Source organism: Myripristis murdjan, chromosome 4, assembly GCF_902150065.1.
Source record: "Myripristis murdjan chromosome 4, fMyrMur1.1, whole genome shotgun sequence".
Taxonomy (NCBI): domain Eukaryota; kingdom Metazoa; phylum Chordata; class Actinopteri; order Holocentriformes; family Holocentridae; genus Myripristis; species Myripristis murdjan.
Window position 1 is genome coordinate 4051254 of NC_043983.1, and position 21558 is coordinate 4072811.

General features: G+C 40.2%; 1 protein-coding gene across 1 annotated transcript; it reads left to right on the top strand.

Annotated features, from left to right (window-relative positions):
- Window positions 1-970: 970 nt before the first annotated feature.
- Window positions 971-17333, top strand: il12rb1 (interleukin 12 receptor subunit beta 1). Its single transcript, XM_030048819.1, has 15 exons — window positions 971-1144; window positions 1821-1944; window positions 4509-4684; window positions 4998-5140; window positions 5238-5277; window positions 5479-5601; window positions 8606-8685; window positions 9013-9256; window positions 9388-9522; window positions 11418-11516; window positions 12430-12585; window positions 14146-14301; window positions 14442-14511; window positions 14747-14822; window positions 15529-17333. The coding sequence occupies exons 1-15, from the start codon at window positions 1039-1041 to the stop codon at window positions 15787-15789; spliced, it is 1989 nt and encodes a 662-aa protein (XP_029904679.1). The 5' UTR covers window positions 971-1038; the 3' UTR covers window positions 15790-17333.
- Window positions 17334-21558: the final 4225 nt, after the last annotated feature.

A 21558-nucleotide genomic window follows, 5' to 3' on the forward strand; every position in this document is an offset into this window, starting at 1 on the left:
ACTGACCCATCCACCAGTCCACCCTCCTCCTAATGCAAACTTGGTGGCTCTTTATCCTACCTCACGATACGTGCTACAGGCATGACGTGTACCTCCAACTGAAAGACATTACTTTTAAAGTCGTGCTGTCATGAGAAATAGTTAACAATTTGTGTCCGTTGACATGAATGTAGAGATTACATTTTTTGTGGCTGTATCACAAAATACTGTGTCACCATGCTGATGGTATGCTAGTTCTTTGTTTTTACAAAACAAACAAACAAACAAATAAATAAAGGTTATCGTTCAATCAGTACAATGTTTTTTTGTTTTTATTTTTTGGTTATTGGTTATTTTGTTTTTGTCCAATATCAGATATTATACATGTTATAGATATCTGCTTTAGTTGATTAATGGGTAACATAATGTTGTTATATAATAATTAACACCATTATGTTTCTGAAGTGAATGCCATCACAGTGGGCTAGCAGGAGTACAACACTTAGGTAATCAGCAGTCATCAGTGTGGTTTATAGCTGAGTATTTGTGCAGTGATGCAGTAATGCTAAAAAACATTTGTCTCGAAGATTCGAAGATGATGCAACCCCTCGCCCCATGAGTCTGCCAGAAGCTCATGCTCAGATGGAAGCCCTAAAGGACACACTGAGTGTCCAGCATGACACTCAGCAGACACGTGCTGCAGCTGTTGCCTCCAGAATCATCGGACACTCTTCTGAAAAGTTTTATTTAAAAATCTTTTGTTTTCCTTTCACACTCAGGAGAGCCCCAGGAGAACAAAAGCGGTAGTAAAAATGAACATGTGAAAACCAGCAAAATGGCTTCAAAGAGCCCTGACTTTCAGAATGGCTGTTGTGTCTATCTGCCAGTGCTGTGAGCACAGCTCCCCCCCCCACCCCACCCCTCCCATAACACTTGTGGTTAGCTGCAGCCTTGTACAACCTGAGAGACATGAAACTCCTCTGACATTTTTGAGTAAGCACACTGAGTTCCAAGAAGACAGGTTGAATATGTGGACTCTCACATACTGAAGACTACATAATGGTCCTTCTACATTTTCCACAGAACCTAATGGACCGTTTGAAGGGCTGGAATTCACTACAAGGATTGACTGTTATGTTCATACTGCTCAGTGTGGTCAGTAAAGGTAAACAAAATATATAAAACCCTTATTTATTTATTTTTTTTATTTTTTATTTCCTTTGGTTTTACATTAGCACTAGGTTTACTGTTGACCCTCATTTAAGCAGCTCATCCTGAACAGGCTGATATAAATCAAACCTGTGATGATAACAACTGTGAGCGCCGGCAGTGAAGGTGAAACAGCAGCCACGGTTTTGGTTAGCTTATCAGCAGCATGTGGTTTCCCTTGGCAGGTGCTATCTGAGAGATGAAAAATCATCATCTTTCTTTAGCTAAAAACAAAGTCAACAAGAATACATTATTCATTCACTTTTTCAAATTTTTGTAGCACATCAATGCACTATGTGTTGCTAAATAAAATGAGAAATGAAGAGAGAGCATAACGGAAAATAAAAAGGACAATGTTGGTGGCTTGATTAAAGGTAATTGCAGCTAAAATGTTACTACTTTAAATTTTGCCTGAAGCTACCATTCATTTGATTTTGATTGTATTTCTGCTTTGTTATATAACATATGAATTGTCTGTGGTTGGTTCATTGCTGATGCTGCTCCCTTGGCCTTCTCTTGGTGACAAGTCTCCTCAGAGAGAGAGAGCTTTGTTCTCGCTGGGGCAGCCCGGTTACATAAAAGGTTGAATCAAATACATAAGTGAAGTTATTTTGCTATGCATTTCCCCCAAGGGTCAGCTTGTGAGGCTCCTTCAAGTCCTCAGTGCTTCAGAAGACACTCTGACGAGACTGTTTACCGCTGCGAATGGAGCATGAACACATCAGCCATCGATGTGACATATGACCTTCACTTCAAGTGAGTTGGAAGGATCTGAGTTTGTTTTGTTTGATTTTTTCAAAATGGGCCTCTTAAATAGTGCCAGCTATTCTTAAGATGAGTGATAGCTGAAAATGAACACAAAGATCACTTTTGAAGGACATATGTCTATTGAGTCCTTCACTGACAAATTGCAATCATTTTTAGAGACTGGATCAGTCTTAGAGGTATTCAGGGCTAGATCCATTAAAGGTTAACACAGGGAAGAGCATGCAATATTATCAAGTGACCAAATCTAAGACAATGAAAGCAATGAATCACTGTGGCACTTAAATGCAACAAATCTCATTATTTTGACATTTGTTTGTTCACAAGAAAATGCAACTCAAAATGGAGCCCAGTGCACCTTGCCAGCCCTCCTACATTGCAGCATGTATCTTGGTAGAGCTGGTCCGTTCAGGGTGGGCACGGCAATGGCTGAGGATGCAGCATCATCATCAGAAAGTAAGACAGCAGGCAGAGGGCTTGCATGATCAAACTTCAGACTGAATCAGAGAGCGCGATAGTTACAAGACAACTTGTGCATCTGCTTGTCAGGGCTTTTTTGTCAAAGGCTTGTAACCACAACTCCATTTGATTAGATAGACAGCTCTCTTAGTTCAAGCATGCTCATATATAAATATAAATATAAATATGAATGTGTATATACATATATATACATATATATACATATACTGATATATATAAATATATATATATATATATATATATATATATATATATATATATATATATATATATATATACTGATTGCTTAGGTACTGTCTTTGAAACTACAGGCTCTACACACTCTACACTCATCACAAAACCTTGCACCAAACCAGCAAAACATCACAGACTTCTTGCAAAAGCCAACAACTCTTGCAAAACTCTTCAAACTCTTTTAAAAACGTGTGTTTTCGTTTCAATGCATGACACACACGCCATCATTTGAGTGAGCACACAAAGCACCAAATACACACTGACAGTAGAAATGAAAAAACACTCATGGCTTTTGCTTTTCTCCATGCAGGACAGCAGTTTGCAATAACGCTTTGTCGCACACGTAGTAAACACACATACACACAGGTAACCTAATGTGTGAAGAATGGATGTGTATTCTGAAAGCAGAATACACATCCATTCAGTACAAATGAGAGGAAAAAAAGATACTTTTTTGTGGTGAAAAGTGGATGATGTGTGAACCAAGTGCGGGCCACAGCAGCCCGGTGGAAGGCAACATTGTCCCAGATGGTAACGGACCTGGACTGCTCTGGCCCCCGGTCATTAGGAATTATTCATGTGTGCAGTGTTGTATGGGCTTAGGACTGCATGCTGGTGAAGGATGCCTTTTTGTGGTGTCCAATGATATTTCTACCACAGTGCCTTGTTTTTGCAAGGCTGAAGCCTGCCTATATTAGTTGATGATGCACTGCATCTGCGTCCAGCTCCGTGACTCTGTGAAAGACACAAGACAAAACAATGTAGCTGAGTACAAAAGACACGGATGAGTCAATATGACGTAGCACTTCCAGATCCAGTACCAATGACAGGATAGTATAGCTTATCTGCACATACTCATATCTCAGTTGTTTTTGTGTTTCAGTTGTGAAGTGAACTCATTACCTAAAGGTGTTTTCACATGTGGAAATGTGCAAAAGCAACTGGTAAAATAATGTGGCACCATAGAGACCAGTGCTTACAGTTTTGCCAAAAGCGCACTATGAAATTACAAACTGAGTGTAAAGCAGAGAAGGTGCATTCAGTTTGAGATAGATAGATAGATAGATAGATACTTTATTCATCCCGAAGGAAATTCACAGTTTTCAGCAGTATCCACAGAGTACAAGATTAAGTAAAAAAAAATAAAGAATAATAAAAAAATAAAGAATATAAAAAATAAAGAATAAAAGATGACACTCAAGATCTAAAGATCTAAGTACCCAATGTGCAAAAAACAATGTGTTTGACACACTTGGCAAAGGTGTTGGCTGCAAGTGTTCATAGTTTCAGAAATAGGATCTCACGCATCACGGTTAGCGTTTAAGCATTCAGAAAAAAACTGTGATGCCTGACACTTGTCAAGTGATGTTAGAGTTTTTAGTAGCAATTAGTTTCAAAGATAGTGCCTAAGCAATGAGAAAAAAACTGTAAAGTGATGTTAAACCTTCTTTGAGTGGATTAAGGTGGTTACTTATAAGAATGTTAGCTGGGGGGAAGTCCACCTGAATGGCAGGAGGCTAACAGTTAGCATTTGGAGCATCCAGCCAGTATCCAGCACTCAGTAACAATGAGAGGAAGATAGCACCACTACTGTCCTACAGAACAGCTGGGGGGAAGAGAAATAATATCAAATATTTCCAAATGGGTGTCATACGTTTATACACTCATGATATGCAGCACGTACAAGTTTGTTTATTATCTCCAAGGTACAAATACTAGACACAACAGACACCAATGTCCTAGTTAACATATGCCTTTAATGTAGAAAGCCAACAATATTTTAAGATTTTTATTTTATTTTATTTATTTATTTTTGTCTTCCACTTCTAATGCGCTTGTAGCACTACAGATCCACCCTTCAAAGAAACAGAATTTGAGGGCATTGACCAGACGTGGACCACTCCGTTGGAAGAAGACTTTCCAATCAAAGATCGGGCTGCTTACATATGGGTGACAGCTCGCAGAGGAGGCTCCAGCTGCTCATCACCCAGGACCTCTGTGGTGCTTAGCAGAACAGGTCATTACTACTGTGCTCATCAATAACATAACAGATTAAAACACACTTTTTTTTTTTTTTTTTTAGCAATGAGCTCACGGAAACACAGTTCTGCACGGCAGGAAATTAAATTTGTGTCATACACAGACCACAAAGGTTAATGAACATAACCACTTCTGCTGTTTTGCTAGTTAAATCTCCATTGTAGGATGGAAAAGAACCCCAGATGATGACTATTTAGTGGCTGGTACAGTAAATAAGTAATAATAAAAAATGATCAACAGAGCTGGAAACAAAATGTGACGCACAAAAATGTTTTGCTTTTCTTCAATAGTTAAGTATGAAGCACCACAAAATCTCCAGGTGTCCTGGTCAGAGAGCAGCCTCAGTTTACAGTGGAGGGCTGTAGAGACCCAGCCGGCGTTAGTCGAGGTGCTGTTCCGAAGAAAGGAAGACATCACCGAACCGTGGCAGAGTGTAAGGCATATCTCCAGCGCAAAGCTCCTGCATATGCTGTTAGTTTCCACTTTGTTCCTGCCTCGATTAACCACCCTTTTTCCTCACGCTGATACAGAGATCGCTTAGGACAAATACCCCAAATGAGACTTTGATCTGTAAGTACTCTCATGTTACATAAAAGCTTGTATATTTGTCCTGTAGTGTCCTTGTAGTATCATGTTGTGTTACCAATCTGCATTTTAACCACATCTAGCTGTCAGCCTACAGGCCTTCGATTATAAGAAATTACTAACTAGGCTTTAAAAGGTCGAGGTGTATCTTAGTGAATGCGTCTGTGTATCATTTTGTCTGAACAGATGGGGTCAGTGTTGCGAATCTCCAGAAACATTCAGCTTACCAGGTTCGGGTCAGACAGAAGTCAACCAAGGTCCTCAACCCGCTGTGGAGCGACTGGTCTGCGGTTCACACTGCTCCTGCAAGTGAGATTATGCTCCTCTGGCTGGAATGGCTCACGCTCTGGCCTTTTATCCTGCAATCTGGCTTTAAATCTCAGTTGAACCTAGTTTGTGTCATTGGACATAAGCCAAATGCAATGTAATGATATTAAAGCTGTGCTAGGTAAGGTTATAATGTAAATACCAAATTGTCTTACCAGCCTAATTTACAAAGTGACAAGAGTTCCTTCCAAAGTTTTCAAAGCAGTCGCCTCCATTTGGACGCAGTCTGAAATGAGATGGATTTGCTCTGACTGGCCAAAGTAATTCTGGTGCCAGGTGTGGCCACCGTCAGTGGGCACAGGAAGAGTCCGGTTCAAACTGTAAAACTGCACAAAGCGATTTCTGAGGGTGTCAAAAGCACATTTGTTTGTAAGTGGGTTTGGATTACTTTGTCTCTGAGCTTCATTTTGAAACTGTGGTGAAACAGCAGGTGAAAACCAGTCACTGTTTCATGTGAACTTACCAGCCACAGTGCGTCACCACTTCCACCACGTGATTTAAGGGTATTGTATTTGAAAAGTCAAAGGTCAAACGTCTTGCTGTCCGCATGTTAAAATGCTTGGCTGATTTTTTTTTTTTTTCTCCAATTGGACAATGTAATCATCAGGCACTCGCCTATTCCACGCAAGATAATGTACCACATTGGCTGTATGCCAGATAATTTCACAGATAATGTAAGGATTCTACCAATTGAAAACTTTATCACATTAGCCAAACACTGTGCTGCACACAACTGGGATAACCTGTATTTGTTTTCCAGTATGACATTATGTGGACAAAAACTAGAAAAGCTTTAGTATCGCTGTCTGTGCTCAATGTCGTCAAAATTCAATTTAATTCTGAGCTTTTTATAAACTGTAACTCCTGATGCTACAGTGAGGCACTCAGGTGTTAAATGCATTCACAATCTGCAGGAGAGAGCAACGTTAACTCCCTGCACACGACCACTGAGCTGAGGCACAATGAGTCACTGAAGTATCACAGAAAACATTACCCATTTTCCCCACTGAGAAAAATAATGTTTCAAGCTTCATAAAATCAATAAAATAATGTATTTGATTCCAGATGGGATACAGAGTTTTGGAATGAAGCCTTTTAAGTGTTTAGACCCTTTGTGATAATATTACCTAGCATATTGTCACGCCCTAGAGGGCGGCTGAAAGTGTAACAACTCGAATTTAAATAACCTCTACTGGGGAGTTTCCAATTTAAAGACAGCACACAATTTAAGGTGGGGAAGTGAGTGTATTCTTTTAAAAACAGCAAGTAACAATACACAAATTAAAAATACAGAAATAATTCCCCCTCACGGCAACAAAGTGAAAAGTCAATCGGCAGGTAGAGAACAGTCCACCAGGGCCTTGGAGTCCAGAGATGTTCTGATATCTGTCTGTGGGACGACTGAGTGTCAGAAAGTCCATGGCTAAAATGTGCATGGGGACCTTAGCTGTCAAAGGGATAAGTGGGGCCCTAACATTAGCTTTGGTTTTATGCAATACACAGCGAGGGCAACTTTGGACAAAAGTCTGTACAACCTGTTCCATTCGTGGCCAGTAGAAGTTCCTCCGCAGCAAGGAGAGCATCCGGTCGGTCCCTGGATGTCCGGCATGTTTGTGGCAAGTCTCCAGCAGGGCCTGTGTTGTCAACTCGGGGACTACCACCTGTTTCAAAGTCTCAAGAGTTAAGGAATCTTGTATTTTCCTGCACAGAACCCCCTCAACAAGCTCCAACCGTTTTGACTGCCTTAACAGTGTCTTTACTGATTGGGAAAGCAGCAGTCTTTGAGTGGTGTTGGGTAACCCACCTTGTTCCAGGTACCCACGAACTTGGTGCAGGGTGGGGCCTCCAATGTTCAGGATCCCATCCCCAGCTGGCAAACCAATCTCCTCCAGTGTCTGGGACCCCCACCATCCGTACTAGCATGTCGTCTTCACACTCCTGGTTAGGTGCTGTGGATTTTGTGGAATTGACTGGCAGCCTAGACAGAACATCAGCATTAGTATGATCTCTCCCAGGGCGGTACTTGATGGTATAGTCAAAACTTGCAAGTTGAGCGACCCACCTTTGTTCCACAGCCCCTAATTTTGCAGTCTGCAGATGGGCAAGAGGGTTATTGTCAGTTACCACAGTGATTTTTGCACCCCACAGATAGTCTTTAAATTTTTCCACCACTGCCCATTTCATGGCCAACAGTTCAATTTTAAAGGAACTGTAATTTGCATCATTACGCTCAGATGGGTGTAGGCTTCTGCTGGTGTACGCAATTACCCGTTCCACACCATCCTGTACTTGGGCCAAGGGGCTCCTAATCCACAATTACTTGCATCGGTGTAAACAATGAAAGGTTGTGTATAGTCTGCATAGGCTAGAATGGGGGCCTGGACCAGATTTTGTTTTAGCTGGTTGAAAGCTACGTCACACTCTGAAGTCCACTGAATGGGGGGCGAGTGTCGTGCCTTACTTCGGCCTGTGCCCCGCAGAAGTTCATTCAATGGTTTAGCAATCTTGGAAAAGTCCTTGATGAAGTGTCTATAGTAGCCTACAAATCCTAAAAATGACCTCACTTGCCTGACTGTGGTAGGAGCCTCCCAGCTTTGAACAGCTACCACTTTCTCTGGGTCTGGTGCAACTCCTTGGCTGCCGACCTCGTGTCCAAGGAACTTGACTTTCTTTTGGAACAGCTTACATTTCCCAGGGCGGAGCTTCAGGCCAAGGGCTTCAAACAATATATTACACTCTGAAACGATCATCATCAATTCAAAATTTAAGCTTAGGAAGCTATTTATCTTACTACCACCTGCATTGTTTTCACAGCTGCATTTTTTACTACTTCAAGCACCTCGGCACGATTTGTGATTGTGTGCATGGTGAACTCCTGAACTGACTGATTTTTAGACTTTATTTGGATGACTAATTTATGACATTTTCCTTCACATTTTCAGATTGTAAAGGATTGTTAATGAACTGAACATGTGTTGTACTGCAGAACTGGAACTCTCACCTGAAGTTAAAATGGCCACAAGGGAATTTGAAAATGGCACTCGGATTGTAATGCTAACGTGGAAGGTAAGCTACTGAAAAAAAAAATACTCTGGCATTTTCAACGTTATATTATATTGCCTATAATTATAATATATTTCATGTAATAGAGTGTAAGTAACATGTCTAACACATCTCAATGTGCTAAAGTACTAATGATAATGAAACTGTTTATTTAATTGTGATAAATGATTTAAAAAAAACATACACACCTAGTGTTCATCTGTCACATCTGAAGAGTATAGACTTATTTGAATCAACATTCCCAGATCTTTAAAGACGCAGCTCTGCAGCAAATGATGTGTCAGGAGCTCAGTGCACACCTTGTTTCCTGAGCTCTACTCTCTTCCTCAGCCTGTGCCACATGCAGCAGCGGTTGGAGGAGTTACTTACAGCCTGACAGACACTCAGTCTTTTCATGAGTGTCCTTGTCCAAGGAAGAAGAAGAAGAAGAAACACATCAACACGTCCAAAACTGAATACAGAACTTATGTGACTAACTCTTTGGTTAATATCACTCTTAATGCCTTTAATGCAGCAGGGGCATCTCCTTCTGCAAATATACTTGTACCGGCCAAAACAGCCAAGGGTTTGACAAGTAAGTGTGTATGCACCTACACACATACTGTCCACATATGGTCTTGAGAAAACTGACCTTTGAGCTGCCCACTCTCAGATGCACTGTGTCTGATCAAATGCTCCAAAAACCATGTATTTTTTCCCCAACAGCTTGTAAAAAATTATCACCAAAAAAAGTCCCAAAAAAGGCTTGCTTTGAGTGGTATGAAGTTGAAGATGGGAAAGTGAGGCCAGACACAGTGATCACTTTAAGAGCGAAGGAGCACTATCATAACATAACAACAAGTAAGTCATATGTGATGTTCTTTTAACAAGCAGGGTTCTCACCAAGCTCTCTACAAACCACAGATGTCTAGCCTGGTTGATGCCAGACTCAAGAGTAGTCTTACTGGGAATCCTTGCTGGAAGTGAGACATGTTTTCTGTCATCCAGTCCACGCTAACTCCACTTGTCTAGGCTGACTGTCAGCAGGAGCTCCGAGGGAGCTGAGTGGACAGTGGCCAACTAACTTGCCTTTGCCAGGGTGACTGACAGTTGGAAATTACCAAACCAAAATAGTTTTCATTTCTTTCATGGGAAGGAACCAGCAGTTTTGTAATGATTCAGTGATTTTATTTCCATGTCCACTGTCACAAATTAGGGGAACCTGTGTCCCTTGTTGAGGGTGGTAGGACCCAAATGCAGGAGAAGGCAGGCCTTCATTCATTCATCTTCTAAACCGCTTATCCTCACTAGGGTCGCGGGGGGTGGGGGGGGGGGGGGGGGGGGGCTGGAGCCAATCCCAGTGCTAGAAGGCAGACAAATAGGCTCAAAGAATAGAAGAGATTTAATAAACTCAAATACACTAGGAACACTGGAAACACTGGCATGACACACAGCAAAGACAGTAACCAAAGAACAGAACTGAAAGAGGACTAGGAACTAAATGGGAAATACACTAGAAGCTCATTGGGGAAACAAGACACACCTGGAGAAGAGGCTTGAACACAAGACAACAGAGGACTGGCTGAGGGAAACACTGTGGAAGGAACAGACCAATCAGAGCTGATCCACAGCTCAGGACAGGTGTGGGAAGCTGGGAGGGACAAACAAGATTGAGTAACAAGATACAGGAAGCGTAAAGTGGGAGTCAGTGAGGACTGATGCATTTGATCAAATGGATGTATGTTCTCTGAGGCACACAAGTGATGTATGTTTCTAAAAACGCTTTCTATATGGGCTCTTGGTTCAGTCTGGACACTCGGCCTCAGTGGTCAGTGTAGCGGCCTCAAATGATTACAATGGACACATTCCCCTGCAGCAAATGTGTCCCACCGTGTCCATGCCAGTGTCACATGGTGGAATCAGACACTGAAGGACAATGCACATTCTCTAAATGAATGTGTCTTGAGTCAGGACTGATTCATTAACTTTGATAAAACATGTGATCGAGCTAATTCCAGAGATAACAGTCTGTAAATTCTCTTTCTCTAAATGTCCTCTGTGCAGGAACGGGCCATTAGTACTATACTAATAGTACTATTGAAGTTATAGAGTTCTACAGCTTTGATCATTTTTAAGAATGCATGAGCAGACCTCTCTCCTCATCTGAAATAACTTATGAAAACTGTCAGTCAGGTTTCAGATTGTTCCACAGCAAAGACTGCAGTGCACACAGCTGCAGATTATATACCTTTAACTGATGCTGTCTGGGACTGTTTCATCTTAAATGAATAGTTCACCCCAAGATAAAAACTCAGTCAGTATCTACTCACTGTATCAGTCAAAACTCCACTGCAGGTGGTTTGACTGCCAAGCATGATGAGTTATCAGCTGTAGGTGTACCTTAGCTTTTTCCCGTGAAACTCCTCCAAAGAGCGTGTGCCGAACAGTCAAAGTGTTTTGTAGCCACACAACTGGAATGTGGGTCCAAAAGTCCAATATTTATCCCATTTATCTCATTTTCTCCTCTATTTGATCATGTTGTATGTGCAAGCGGTCTTAAGTGCAGCAGAATCCAATGCCATTTCTGAAACCTCTAAGGACCTTACTCTTACATCAGTGTAATCGATGTGTCGTAGCTGCTTCTTGAGATTCATTTGTTCTTTTTTGCTCAAAGTGTTTTACTGATATCTTTCTCTTGTGAAGTGCTTTTGATTTGCCTTGATAAACACATCAGATCGTATCTTCTTTTGTTACAGAATTGAAGGACTTTGTTCCCTACGTGTATTTCCAACACGAATGTGTCAATACGATACCGCGGACGGTCGAAATGTGTCTCTTTTATAAAAAGGAGGGTGGTAAGCTCATTAAAATGGAATTTCTCTACATGTTGTGCCGATTATGATGTAGATGCCACACTTAATGTTAGATGATTATAATATCACCAATAAGTAGCAATTATTATTCAATTGTTTATTAACAGTAAAATAACTGTTAACTAAAGTTTAATTAACCATGAATGTACCATTTATAAATGATGGTTATTATAAAGTGTTATCCAGAATTGAATCTGCAGAGAATCCACCCATTTTTAACCCAAAAAGCCGCAGTGATTTATTACTGTTGCCACAGTGAAAAGCACCAGAAAGCCTATTATTTTAAATTTTTAACATTTAAAAAAAAAAAAAAAATTGGCCAATGGCAGTGGCGATTCTTTGGAGATAAAATAGTGCCATAAAATTTCCACATTGCTTAAAAATGCCATTCTAATTATTGTTTTCATTTCAGCGGTCTTTATGGTCAAACTCCTAATACTGACCAACATTCCCAGTGCAAATATTGGAACATTTTGCTGCTCAGTGTTAGTTTCTACTGGAAAGTAAACTGCTGCTACTGTAGCTATGGATGAATGATTCATTTTTGCTTTGTTTGAATCAAAAATGAATGATTCATTTTTATCTTGCAGTGATTCATTTTTTTTTTTTTTTTTATCTCACATAAAACCCTGTAATTAAGTTGTAATTGCTGTTTTTAACACTCCGCCAAAAAGTCCAGTTCAAATGAAAACCTGTTGAGCAACATAAACCGATCTGAGGAGTCAACTGTGTACATCTGACACAATGTTAATGTTACATATCATATATTTCTAGCCAACTGGTGATAAAAGTGGAGGGCCCATACTGGCAGTCTGTCTTATAGCTCCTCTTTTCATTCAGTTTGTTCATCTTCTGTGACCGCTACCTAACACCAGACTTTTCTCCCCCTGTTCAGTTCCACGCTCCAAACCTCAGGAGTTCATTGCTTCTAGTGATAGCCACAGTTCTGCTGGGCTGTCATGGAAAGCTATTCCCTCTGAAGACCACCAAGGTTTCCTCACCCACTACGTTGTGTGCAGCATGAAAATCAGCCCAGAGCATGGGAATGAAGGTGCAAAATTCACTTGTTTGTCAAAACCCATCCAGTAAATGTCACTGAGCCTATAAACCTACTATTTGCTGGCCTCACAGTGCATGAGCGCATACATGGAAATGAGAAATTAATAAAATACATGTATCGTTTGCACAGCATCCACACTAAGTGGTTTGGACAGATGTTTGATGATGGAGTATTCTCCTGTTTTAACAATAGCCTAAAATATTCTTATCTGAGCTTGGGAAAAATACACAAATTTAAAACATTAATGTTACCCTGTAGTTTTATTGCTGAGGGTGGCTGAATGGTTTGCACTGTTTGCCTCACAGTAAGAAGGTCCTTGGTTCAAACCCCTGCCTGGGCACGTCCTTGGACTTTGCATATTCTCCCTGCGATTGCATGGGTTTTGGTGGGTTAATTCTCCTGTCAGTGCCCGTGTCTGAGACACTGGCATTACACTGGAGTTGGTCCCCATGCACAGCACTGTGGCTGCCCAGTGCTCCTAACACTTACTATGTGTTCAGAACAAATGCAAAGAAAATTTTTACACACATATTTCCGTTCGTGAATGACATGAATGTGTGAAATTCGCGTCATTCATGTATTTGCATAAGATGAAATTTCTCAACTCGAGTGGAAAATCACAGCTGTATTTCTACAAGTCTGTGATACAAAAGGGATGGGTCAAATGCAGAGAACGAGCTTCCCTATTGGGAAGAATAAAGGATAAATTCATTTATTTTAGGCAATGTAAGAAAACACAAACAAAGATTTTCCAAAGTAGCTCATTTCAGCAGAACAGCGTCCTGAATACAACACACACAATACCCAATCACAGTCACCTCTGTTCTGGGGCATTAAAACTGAGCACATTAGCAAATGTAGCTTATGGGCTGACTTTCTAACTTGCATGTAACATTAGCCTTCTAAAATAGCCGACTGTCAAAAGCCGGTGCTAACAAGCTACCTGAGGTTCAAAGCATGACCTTTAGCTTTACTTTTGTATGAAATCATGAGCGGCAAGTCCAGATGCTAAACTGAGAATAATGAAGTCATAATTGTGATTTGACTGTGATGGGGTAACATGTATGTTGAATTCAGAGCATAATGTTGTTGATCTGAAGACGGGAGCTAAATCTGAACACTGCAAAAACTCAAAATCTTACCAAGACTATTTGTATTATTTGTACTTATTTCAAGTCACAAATGTCTTATTACTAGTCAAAATATCTCATTACACTTAAAATAAGACATGATCACCTCAGAAGTAACTTGTTTTTAGACAATTGTCTCTTGTTTCAAGTGAAAATTTGCTTGAAACAAGTGAAAATTTGCTTTGTAATTGCTGTAATCCCATTATGTCACATGACGAGGTAAACATGCCTGTTCGTTGTTCCCAGTGTGGATCTTCATGCCTGATGCTGTAAGGTTGCTGGTGACGACCAAATCCTGTCAAAATCCAGCTGAATTTGGGTAGCCTGATCCCAGCATAAGCCAGAAAAAAACACTAAGTAGCAAATCTGTGACAACAGGTTTGTGGCATAATGCGTATTGTTCCATTTTTTATGTCATTAGAGTGCCATAATGTATCGGCGTCACACACACAATATCGTCTGGAAGACTTGATACCAGGGGCCAGGTACAACATCAGCCTGGCTGGGGTAACAAGAGTGGGAGCCGGACCTAGAGCCAGTCTAATTTTCAACACGATGTCTAAGAAGTCTGTGGATGGTATGAAACTGACTGCAGATAACTTCTCATTTTAATCAGTTTACTAGTTGTTTGTGAGGAAAATTACAAGTCTGTGTTACAGTGTTTGCATAGACAACTTCAAATTTATTGTAGTATCCAATTTTTTCCCGCTAAATTAGTGTGGTTTGGCATTGGATTGCCAGTGGTGTTCTTCTTCATCTCAATCGGATTCACTTTTATCTTCAAGAGGTTAGTGAGTTTTCTTTTACTTGATGAGACTAATTTCTGTTTGAACACAAGGATAAGGATTAATATCTGCTCTTATTCATAAAGACAGTACCAATCTTCTTGGCACTCTTATTGTATTAAAAACATGTTTTCACAAAATTAACTTGGCTGATTATTTGACATTTTATCTTTACTTTTAAAAACAAATATTCAACCTGGCTAATCATCTCAGTTTCTGTTCTGTCGTAATATTTAGACTCAAACACAAGATTCTCCCTCCTGTACCAAAGCCTGTTATTCGAGATACAGCTAACAATCAACAGGTGAATCAGGTAAGTCTTACCCAGATGCTGTATTTTGCCAGGAACTGCCCATTGGTCCAAAGGTCCTTTATTCTGAAACCCCAATAGTCTGAAAAATGTCTCATTGGATTGAAATCCAACTGGTTGAACAGCCCTTTGTCCTGAAAACAAACGCTCATTACTCCGAATCCTAATAGTTCCAAAAAATGTTCCATTGGACCGAAAACCCATTAGTCAGAAATGCATCCACTCTAGAAATTTGTTTAAGTTTAGGTAAAGGTCTCCACAGGTTACGGTTAGGGTAAACAAGGATGAATGAATTTCTCAACAGGGATGCAAAACTCAGCATAACCCTGGCAATCACTGATCTCCAACAAATCTAAAGTGTGTATTTTCGGAGCAATTGGTATTTGTTTTTGGGATAAGGGGCTGTCGCACTAATGGGCTTTTGGTCCAATGGGACATTTTCTTGACTATTGGGATTGACAATCGGAATAATGGGCAGTCAGACCAATGGCATGGCACCTTTCTGCCTTTGGATTCATTCAGAGTTTGGGATGTCGGTTTGCGATGCATACTTCTTGTCATTTATCCACTATAGAGATGCAACATGGTGATAGAAACACCTTTTTTTTTTTTTTTTTTTTTTTTTTTAGTCCAGAGAATGTATTCAACAAAAGACCTTAGAATGCATGAATGCAACTTTTATCATCTTTTGCCTTTGTGATCTTGACAGGAGATGCTGGAGATAACAGAGGAGGTAGACGACCTAACACTGCACCAGCTGCAGCCAGAGACCAAGCCTGAGCAGACAACCGAGGACCTTGAAGATACCGCTTTCCTGGATGGTGTTGGGGAGACGGATGACACCACTGACGATGAAGTGGAGGATGAGAGGATTCTGGAAGACTCGATGACCCCAGAGGAAAGTTGTGATGAGTGCTTGAGTCCTGGCTACAAGCATCAGGCGTTGATGAGCTACAGAGACTTGGATTAATCAATCAATTGATCAGTTTTACTTAAAGTGTGGAATCACCATGCAGAATGGTCACAATACACTTTATGATACATGGGACAATACATACAGCAAGCAAATAAAATATGAAACATTAAAATAAAACTACAATGTTAAAAGGGTGTTAAAAAGGTGTTAGGGTTAGGGTTGGACACGACCAAGTTCTTGGGTCGGCTTTAATGAGGTAAATAAACGTATGTTTTCAGTTTAGACTTGAAGATTTCAACTGAAGGTGCTTCTTCAACATGTAATGGAGGGGCCATTCCAGAGATAAGGGACACTGTAGTCAAATGCTCTGAAGCCAGCTGATTTTTTGTCAATTGAAGGAATGAACAGGACCATCATTGAGAGAGCAAAGAGGGTGTGCCAGAGCAGGATCACACGAATCCATTGAGCTGTTTACATGATATAAACTTTTCACATTTGTGGCGCCATCTAGTGATTAAACGCAACACACTCGGATACTTGAGCTTAGTGAACACTCCTGAACTGGTCCCTCAAATTTTGGATTGATATCTCAGAGCATTCATGAGCCATGGCAAGTTTTGTAGGGCTACAGCAGTAGGCTATAGTAGAACAAAAGGGCTGCTAGAGCGAAAGACATGTGTTTTCTTTGTGTTTTCTCGTGCCTTCTGAGCCTTTTGTCTATATCTGCTCAGCTGCCCCCAGCTCAGCCCTCTTGATCTGAGAATGCATTATGCCTATTGAGCAGTGGCACTATATCAGCATAATTCATGCCCAGTTCAAAATCAAATTCAATGAGCTGATCCATAGTGTGGCGCTGTACTGTTGCTCTGGGAGCAGCTGAGCGGAAAGATATTTGGCTCAGAAGCAGCGGAAGTAGAAAAGTGTTGTGAGGTAACACAAAAGGATTGCGAGAGAACACAAAACTAATACAACAGAATGCAAAATGTATTGCGAGAGAAACATATCGACAGGTAACACAAACTATTGTGAGGCAACACAAAAGTTGCAAGGGAATGCAAAAAAAAAAAAAAAAAAAAAAAAATCTCCCCATGACCCTTCGGGGGTTCTGTAGGTTTTCAACATCAGGATGTTATTATGTCATGAGTGCATAACTTTGCTGTATTTATGTGGTGTATCAGTGCAAAATATGAGATATCAGGAACAGATGCACCTTTTCCTGCCTGCCTCCTAGCCTGCACCTCATGGACCACAGTGAATTTATGGCAATGGATATGGCAATAAATTTATTGCCATATCCTGATGAATGTTAGTACTGTATGCACTTTTGTGTATTGTGTATTCAATTTATCAAATAAAACCAGTCAATCAAAGCAAAATAACAGAACCAGGATACATATTCATTTTTTATTGTATGATTATTTTGAGCCAGTGAACATCCTATACCACAGACAGGTGTAGCGCCACCTAGACAATAAATGCTGCTTTTGACTGTGTGATTGAGCTGTCGCAAGGTTTTCCCTGACGAAACTTCTACCTCGTGGACACTTTTTGAGCAGATGCCCCAGCTCAGCTTTAATTTCAGGGATATTCTTGTGTTCGAAAATGGTTGGGAGGATGAGGAGGGACTCGCTGTTGCTACTGTCATAATACTGTCCCACCACTGTAATAATCCATTAGTTTAATACAATTTGCACTGTGTAATGTGATAATCCAGTTAATGTAATAAGGTTCCTGCAAAGGTAATAAAAGGTTCCTACCATTTATGTACTATGTTTTCTCCTGTTACTGTAATAATTATGACATTAATGGGAGTTACACAGTTACATACACGTCTGTGAATGGATCAGTCACCTACTGCATTTTTACTGTTAATTACTTATAAGTTTAGTTATTACATTTTTGAAAACTGGAAGTTTCAACATCATTTGTGTTAATGTAATTCATCCCAGTGATAATCTAATATTGGGGTAAGTTTGTAAAAAAAATACTTCAAATGAATAGAAGACAGCGATCAAAAACATGCTTTTTTTTCAGTACTTTACTGTCATAATTGTCAGTTTAATTATCATTAATCGCAAAACTGCATTTGGGCTGTGTATTGAATTTTATGTTTTCAGTATTATGTATCAGTCCAGTTATTATATTTTTGAAAAATGAAATATTCAAGCATTCTGTTAATGTAATAACTCCCATTAATGTCATAATTATTACAGTAACAGGAGAAAACATAGTACATAAATGGTAGGAACCTTTATTAGATTTTTAGGAAATTTAGGAAACATTACTGGGATTATTACGTTATATGATGCAAATTGTTATTATTTTTATTATGATGACAGGAAGTGATTGCATTGACAGTTGCAACACTTGCCCCTCCAATACTCAACCTGTGGTCATGAAACTCTCTCAGGGTGTGCATGGTGAATGGCAAAAGGAAACCCCCAACTCAGGTGAGAGAAACAACAGAAATGCAGTGAGTGTGTTTTTTCTGCAAGCGCAGCAAAGCGCAAATGGAACATCTTTACTTCAAAGTGTCAATATTGGTCAGTGTATGAAAAAAACAAACTCTGAAGGATGCAGATGACGCAGGCTGCGAAAGTGAGAGCTCAGCAACACAGAGGCAGCAAAAACAAACAGTAAAACTAACGTGTTGATATTACATTTTCATCTAACAGGACGTGGTCAAAAAAAAAATGACCTAAAAAAAAAAAAACCTGTTGCGTAGGGGTGAAAAAGTTGGCTTACTCATAACAGGACTTGCTGCCTCTGTGGTGTTTCAGCTTACCTCTGTAAAACAGGAACATGTCATGTTGCTTTCCCAAAAACATAATGACAGACTTGCAACATTTTCCACAAACAATCAGTTTAACTGCTTCTCATTGAAGTCTTTCTCTGTTCTTCCTGTCTTACTTTCACAGTCTGCTGAGGAAGTCGCACCAGCCGGAGCAACACTTAGTTTGTATATATTGTGACAGCCAATTCATTATCTCTAACCACATCTTGAAACAAGGAACCTATCCAGACCACAGACACACTGAAATTACAGCAGATATCAACATGGCTTCATCTGCTTGTAGATTAGATTAGAACTCTATTGTCATTGTATGAGAGCGACAGCCTGTTCACTGAAGTAAGGATATAAATCTGCAAGATATGGATTAATGTGATAGTGTTACCTGAGATCCTATTGTTACTGTGATTATGGCTGACACCACTGTTGAGAAAAATGTACATTTAAAGGTAGTTGGTTCTTTTATTCTGAGGTTTCGCTGAAAAAATAATGAGGTCCTATTGAGGGGTCCTAGAGGACCACCCTGGACTCCACACTGAAGACAGCTGCTGCCCTCTGTTGTACTTTGAAGCAGGAAGTAAACCAAAGCAGGCAGCAGTGGCGGATACAGAACATGGCTAATGGGTGGGCCTAAAAAATTCTGGATGGGCCTGTTATTTCATTTTGTTTATTTTTTTAGATAGACATGTATAAAATGATATGATGAAAGAAAAAAAAAGGGTGGGCAAGCTGTCAATCTGGGTGGGCCTACGCCCATCCAGGCCCACCCGTAGATCCGCCTCAGGCAGGCAGAATTTAAAACAAATTCAAACTGGGACACAGGTACCAGAAAAAGCAAGTTTAGATAATTAGATAAACTAGATAGTTAGGTAATAAAGCTGGTGTATCCATTTTTTAAATATAAGTGGGTTAAACAATATAACAATATGAAGTGACAAGTCTATTATTCTCAATGTTAGGGTAGCTTTGTGTGTGTGTGTGTGTGTGTGTGTGTGTGTGTGTGTGAGAGAGAGAGAGAGAGAGAGAGAGTAGACATGTTGTCACAGCCAGTCCCAGTTTCACTGGATGGAGTCAGTGTCATAGATCAGTGTAAATAAGTAACATTTATTTGTATAGCACCTTTTACAGAGAAAGCTCACAAAGTGCTTTGCAGGATTAAAAGGAAAAACAAACATGATTGCAGTCTGAGGGAGAGCATTCCACAGTCTAGACGCAGCTGACCCAAAGGCTGACTCAAAGGTTGTGGTCAGCAGACGTGAGTGTCCCGCCAGGAGTATACACCTGAAGAAGTGCAGACAAATACTCCGGTGCCTGACCATGCAGAGCTCTAAAAGTTAAAACCAGAACTTTAAACTGGATCCTATAGCTTACCGGAAGCCAGTGTAGGGATGCTAGGACAGGAGTAATATGACAGTCTTTCACTGTTTTAGTTAATAGCCTAGTGGCGGCATTCTGCACAAGTTGGAGGCGATCAATGGAGGTTTTACTGAGACACAGAAAAAGGGAGTTACAATAATCCAGGTGAGATGACATAAAGGCATGAATAATCATTTCTAGTTTGGCATGTGATACAATAGAACTCAGTTTTGCGATATTCCTGAGGTGAAAAAAGCGTGTGCGGGTCAGGGCCAGAATGTGTTTGTCAAGGTGCATGGCCTGGTCAAAAATAACTCCAAGATTTCTCAGGCTAGAGGGAACATTTGAATTCAATGACCCAATACGGCTAGTAACAACAGAACAGTGGCTCTCAACCTTTTTACAATAATGTACCCCCTTTGAAACATTCTTTCAGCCAAGTTCCCCCTTACCAGTGCAAAAAAAAAGAGGTGCAGTCCAGCTCCATCAGGGTGGGAAACAACATCCTGATATGAGATGTAGTTGTTTCTGTTTTTGTTTCTTTTTCACTTCCTCCTCCTTGTTTTCAGCTGTATCGCTGCTATGTTTCAACCACTAATCCACTTTCTGGATTTTAGTTTGTCTTCACGGTCATAGTGAACAAATTTAGTAGTAATAGAGAACAAATTTAAACCAGAAACACACACATTTGACACATTTGGGAAACTCAGAAGGAAAACTGAATATAAAATGTGGTTTATCAAACTTACATTTACAGTTTTCATTGAACTTATTATAGCACAGGGTAATTGTTTTAGGAATTATGCGTGACTGATATTTTTTAAAGCAGCATTTTTGAAAAAAATCTCATAAACCCCCTGCAGTACTCCAACATACCCCTAGAGATGCGCATGCCCCCATTTGAGAACCACCAGCAGGGATGATTACATGCAGTCACAGTGGTGTCCCAGGTGTTCAGACCACCTGTTGTGCTCTATGGGCGGTGACGTCACCTGCCACCAAAGACCAGGCACCCTACTTTTCACCACTAGAGGTCAGTCTAAACACAGATTTAGATCTCGTGAAAAACAAGGGGTCTAGAACTGCGGGTCCAGAACTGTGGGTCTGAATCTTCAGTCTCCGGGTCTGCAGACACATGCTCCTCTTGGGGTTTGCTGTCAAATTGCACGCGGGCAGATCTCCGAGCATATATGCAGCTCTAATTCACACATTAACAATAATAAAGTCAAACAAATTAATCCAGTAATGAATATATGGAATATATGAGACAATATATGGCCCTTAATGAGAATATATGAGAGAATATATGGCCCTTAATGTCCTACATAGATAGATAGATAGATAGATAGATAGATAGATTTTTTCAGTTACAGTATCACTATAACTGAAAAATATAAACATTATAAAGCCCCTTGACTAACTTGACAATGGGCATGTTCAACAGTAATATTCAACGTGTCACAGACATGATTCATTTCATTTCGAAGAGTGTACATATCTGTTTTCATAGCAGTGGCTAGAGGTTTCAGTTTCATAAGACTGAGGAATTTTGTATTTTTTGTGCACTGATTTAGAGAAGCTCAAAGCAGGTCTGGAATGCTTTTGACTCTTAACAATCCTCACGCCGGTTTACATGTAAAGCACTGCACGTATTTGGAAAAACTGAACTTTTTCTA